The sequence below is a fragment of the Manacus vitellinus genome, unplaced genomic scaffold (genome assembly GCF_001715985.3).
Source record: "Manacus vitellinus isolate BGI_N305 unplaced genomic scaffold, ASM171598v3 scaffold_16_pilon, whole genome shotgun sequence".
NCBI classification, from domain to species: Eukaryota; Metazoa; Chordata; class Aves; order Passeriformes; family Pipridae; genus Manacus; species Manacus vitellinus.
The window spans coordinates 1,545,987-1,551,758 of NW_021939189.1; the positions used below are offsets into that span (position 1 = coordinate 1,545,987).

At 43.1% G+C, this 5,772-nt stretch overlaps 1 protein-coding gene across 1 annotated transcript in view; it reads right to left on the bottom strand.

Moving 5' to 3' along the window:
• Positions 1-5,772, bottom strand: part of MAP2K5 (mitogen-activated protein kinase kinase 5) — a 122,136-nt gene that overhangs the window by 43,966 nt on the left and 72,398 nt on the right. Inside the window, exon 16 of the mRNA XM_029958772.1 lies at positions 4,269-4,298. Within this exon, the coding sequence (XP_029814632.1) occupies positions 4,269-4,298 (30 nt within the window). The remainder of the gene's footprint in view (positions 1-4,268; positions 4,299-5,772) is intronic.

Genomic DNA, 5,772 nt, shown 5'->3' on the forward strand with positions numbered 1-5,772 from the left:
GGATACGGGGAGAGGGAAAAAAAAAAAGGGGAAAAAAAATTTAAAGATGAGGCAAGAGAAGTAATAAATTAATGGGGTGTGAAAACATTCAAAGCTTTACAATACCGGGGGCAGTGTTTGCTCAGATTTGGGGGGAGCCGTGGGATGGGGAGGGGTTGGAGAGGGGAAAAGGGGGAGCAGTGGGATGGGAAAGGGGAGCAGTGGGAAAGGGATGCAGTGGGATGGGAAAGGGGGATGAAAAGAGAGAGCAGTGGGATGGGAAGGGGGATGAAAAGGGGGAGCAGTGGGATGGGAAGGGGTGGAATGGGATAGGAAGGGGAGCAGTGGGATTGGAAAGGGGAGCAGTGAAATGGGAAGGGAGACAGAAAGGGGGAGCAGTGGGATGGGAAAGGGGGAAGCAGGGGAATGGAAAAGGGGAGCAGAGGGATAGAAAACAGTGGAATGGGAAAGGGGAGCAGTGGGAAAGGGGGAGCTGAGGGATGGGAAAGGGGGAGCAGCAAAATGGAAAAGGGAAACAGTGGGATGGGAAGGGGAGCACTGGGATGGGAAGGGGTGGAATAGGAAGGGAAGGGGAGAAGTGGAATGGGAAAGTGGAGCAGCAAAATGGGAAAGGGGAGCAGTGGGATGGAAAAGGGGGAGCAGAGGGATGGAAAAGGGGAGCAGTGGGAAGGAAAAGGGGGAACAGAGGGATGGAAAAGGGGAGCAGTGGGATGGAAAAGGGGGAGCAGAGGGATGGAAAAGGGGAGCAGAGGGATGGAAAAGGGGGAGCAGAGGGATGGGAGAGGGTGGAATGGGATGGGAAGGGGAGCAGTGGGTTGGGACAAGGTGGAATCGGGAACAGATTTTTATTTTGGTGCTATTTCTTAAAAACAACAACAACAACAACAAAAAACTTCAGGTCATTTTTATCCCATTTATGAAGCCAAGCCTGGAATTGTATTTCTCCAAATGCAAAAGTCTCTTAAATACAGTGGTGTCACCCTGCAGCTGATTAAATCCTCGGCAGCTCAGAGCTGCCCGTTCCTCTGGAATATTTCCCTAATGGATGTGGCTCCTTTTAACGTCCTGCTTTGTATAAAGTTGGACAACAAGCCAAGAATATTTAGTGGGCAATGCTTTTCATGCCTCCTAAATTGCATTATCATTAAACAAGTCATTGCCCCCATCCTGCTTTTATCCAAGACACGGAATTTGAAGCTACCAAACTATTCAGATCTTTGGGGTTCCGACCTCAAATTTAATTAAATATATCATGTGACACCTTTTGGTGTTTTGTTTGTTTTGGCTTGTTTTTTTTTTTTTTTTTTTTTTAAATTTTCAGTCCTTGGTGTAAAATCAAATCACATAAATTAAGGTTAAACTTTCAAAAGAAATTCAAACTTAGTTTCCCTACCTTTACATCCCTAAAAAGCTTGATGGACTATGGACCAGCAACTGGAGTTTCTTTTCTTTTTTTTTAATGTTTATATAAAAAACAACTTTATTCAAGAGTATTTTTGTGTGTGTGTGTGAGCACAGGCACCACTCCTATTACTTTTAATGGTTAGTTAAACAAATCAAGGGGTGAATATGCCCTTAAACACTGAAGTTTGTCCCTAAAGAAAATCCTATGAGCAAAAAAAACACACTTCCAAAAGGGAGCTTTACATGATGACCATGCCAGGAAAACCACCAACAGAACAATGAAAACCACATGAAAATTAGATATTTTCTATATTCTAAGGCTTAGAATTTCCTGTGCAAACTTTTTAGGGCGAAAAAGTCTGTTCTGATCATCACTGTTTGTTATTTCCTTGCTCAGATCGCAGTTAAAGACTGGTTATGGGGATTATATTCTGTATATTGAGACAAAAAAAATTGATAATTAGAGTTAATAATTAGATATTAACTCTAAACACACCCATAAGCAACTTTACTGACAGGAATAGTTGTTTGCACACCTAAATGCTTTCAAAATAAACTTAATTGTGAAGATTCAACGATTGTGTGGCAAATAAGCATCAGCAAAATAAACACTCATAAGAGAAATACCTATAAAAGATGTGGAAAATGAGCAGTGGGAAGTTCTACCATGAAAATATTTTACTTTTATCGTTAAAATATTTGATTAAAGGCCAGAAAATAAAACAATCCCCCTTTAGTCTCCCTGGCATATTGCAGGATCCTGGATTTCCACACTGCAACGATTCCCCCTACAAATCTTATTCATTTAAACTGAATTTATCCACACCCCATTTGTCTGTGTCTTAAAAACTGAGAAAAAAGGAAAAAAAACAAAAAACAAACCACACATTTTTTGCAGCTGCAGCTGCAGGAAATTTCAGGTGTTCTCCTGCACGTGGCCACACTTCCCATTTTCAGAGGGAAGCAACTTCCAACTCATTTAGGGCTAAATTTGAAAATGCACATATGATCAACTTCATTCCTTGATTAACTTCATTCCTTGATTAACTTCATTCCCTGAATAAACCCACTGAAGTGAGGGGGGACTGACTGCAGAATCAGGCCTTTACTAGGGAAATAAATAGATATTTGGACATGAAAAAAAATCCCTATTATTTATCCCCCTAATCAGAGAAGGTTTCTAAGGGTCCTCGTGTCCACCTTAGTAAGCACATGCCTAAAATTCATATTCTTCACATAAAAATCCTCCCGAAAAACCAGTTGCTCGAAAAGCTTAATAGCCACATTTTCAAGTTTCACCTCCTCAACTGTTTTACATTAAAAAAAATATACACAATTTCATGGGCTACTGACTTGCCAAATATTCTTTTACAAACCCGCTCCGTTTTTTAATTAGAACAGCAAAAAACAAAAGCATCTTAAACTTGCAATCGTGTGTTTGCTCCCGGTTCAGAAAGGGATTTTTTTGCCCAAATCCTACGGAATGTCCAGGCTCCAGCTTCCCTCCCCACCCTCTGACACTTCCATGAGGGTTATTTGAAATTCTGCCCCCCATCCCTTTGATTTAAGGTCAGAAAATACACGGATGTCGAGCCCCTCATGAGTTCCCCAACGTGGGGAGGACTCTGCAACACAAGAGCTTCTCTTTCAATCCTCTCTTCAAAGGTACATTTAAAAGAGAGATAAAATATGCAAAGGATGCTCTATTAATCATGGCAGTCAACATTTTCCAGGGGAGATGAGGAAGTGAAAAATCAAGAGTATTTCCACACATGCAAAACCTTCCCAAAAGTCCCTAAAAAAAAAAAGTGTCAGGAGAATTGGCTTAAAACAGCTTATAAAAATGGGAGAGAGAATGAGTCCCAGCCTATTATTCAATAACCATGTTTGTGAGGCATCTGCATAATCTAACCATGCATAAATTAGTATGTGTATTACAACAGTTATTTGCATAATAATAGCAAGTTAATAGATGCTTAAAGAGCACAGACCAACACCACCTTTAAATCAGACATTGCCTCCAGGCACTGGGATCTGTACAGACCAAGATGCAGAAAACAGTCTTCATAAAACACATGAAAACATCAAAACCACATCCAAATAATTCATTTTAGTCCCTGGACACTTCACTTTTTCTCCCCCTCTCTCCCAGGGAAGAATAATTTGAGGAGCTGCTGAGCAGTTTGTTACTGTGAATTCTAACATCCATCTCAAGAATTTCAAGTAATCATCAAACCTAGTTCTGGAGTGGTTGTTTTGTTCAGAGTTTCATGGTTTTTCAAGCAGACAAAGTAAAATATTCCGTGGTGATTCACGGCTCAGCATCAGCCCAACCTTTGCCACTGGAGATGGAAAGAGTTTAACCACCAACTTCAGGTGGAAAGTCAGAAAAATGCCAGTATCTAAATAAAATACTAATATTAAGTCCTCTCAAGAGGGAAAATTCAGAGCTCCCTTAGGTGTCCCACTCACATTACATTTTTGAGAAGATTTTAGAACACTGTGCCATCATTCAAAATTGGAATTAAAAATTACATTATAAAAAGAGGAGCAGAGACACCTTTCTGCTTAAATAAAGGTGTTGTTGTATACACTGGATTATTTTTTAATCCCACAACAAACCCATCATTAACATCATCATAATTTTCATTGTCTCCAGGGAAAGAAAATGCAGAGTTTGGAGAAGAGGGGGAGAAAAAAAAAAAATCAATAGAGACTTCTAAATGACTCCTTCCAGATACCACTTTTCAATTTAACAGGACAGATTTATTTGTATGTGGCTCAAATGTTCACAATTGCTCTCTGCACCTTCATACATAGGAATGAATGTCACAGTGGCAAACAGCAGTAATGAACAATCTTACCTGAGGATATGGAAACCTCCCAAGAGCAAGCTGGGAAAGGAAATAATATTTGTCTAGTTATAGAGATTTGCATGGAGGGCACATTTCCTTAAAGAGAGAAAAAAAAAAGTGCTCAACTCTTCCCATTGTACAAAGTGGGAGATGGCAGCAGGAGGGATTGTGTGAGCACACAAAGAGCTGTATTTAGAGTGGATTGTTCACCACAGTGAACCCAGGGTTCACCCCTCACTCCACCCAGGGTTTCTGTGCTTCCCCAGCCCTTTTGTCACCACTTGGTGACTCTGTTTGATGCCCAAGTTCCCCAGGACTGGAAATGGAACCAGTCCAGCCTCGCCAGCGAGGTCGACGCCGCCGACCTTTGCTGCTGCTGATCTGCAGGGAGCAGGGATTGTGGAGCAGCACTAACTCCAGAGGCCTCCCTTAACTGGCTCAGGGTAAAATCTGGGTTACAGAGCTCAGCTTTGTGTCCCTACTGTTGTCAAACCCAGGGTGGGATCTGCAGAGAGACCACGGTACCCCCAAGGAGACACCTGGTCTTTCCTTCACGTCTCCTTCTCATCGCCCAGGGTATCCACTGCTCTTCTTGCCCCTGCTGTTGTGTAAGTCAATCAGTGCCTTACAGAGAAGTCCCAAACCCAACATTCTTGCTTATACTGTGCAAAGAACATTCTACTGGCCACAGCTCATAAATATTCCAAGATAAATTCTTTGTGCTAGACAGGTTCTCCCATTTGAGAATGGTCTCCCATATCTGCAACTTGGACACAATCTCAGAAAAATGTAAGTCGTTGAAGTTATTTTGGCTACTCTTCAGGGAAGGACAAGGCTTTCCAGGGTTAGAATCATAGAATTATTTAGGGTGGAAAAGCCTTCTAAGCCTTCAAGTCCAACCATTCCCCCAGCACTGCCAAGGCCACCACTAATCCATGTCCCCAAGTGCCACATCCACACGGCTTTTAAATCCCCCCAGGGATGGGGACTCCACCACTGCCCTGGGCAGCTGTGCCAGGGCTGGACAACCCTTTCCAGGAAGAAATTTCTTCCAATATCCAACCTCAACCTCCCCTGGCACAGCCTGAGGTGACACAGGGCACTCAGAGCAGCTCTGTTCTGACCCTCTGGATGCCCCCACCTCTCTCGACAGTCTCCAGAGGAGCCATGAGCTTCTCCACACCCACTTGACCTTCATGATTCCTCCCCCTCACCAGCCTTCAGAGGGAGGTCTCCCACAAAGGTTATGGCAGCACTGCCATCACTGATCTCCCTGTGGGACAAACAAGTTTTACTCCCATCAGACCCAGCGACACCGAAGGTCTGAGCCATCAGTCCAAAGGTCACACCACGGGTCAGTGCTGGGCAAAAGCTGCTCCCCAGCCCCTGCAGTGCCAGTGATCCCTGAGCCCCTCAGTGCCAGGGTGACCTGGCCCCAGCTGTGTCCAGCCCTGATGAGATAATTTATTTGGGAACTACTCTTAAACAAAGCTTTTGCAATATTCAATTCACT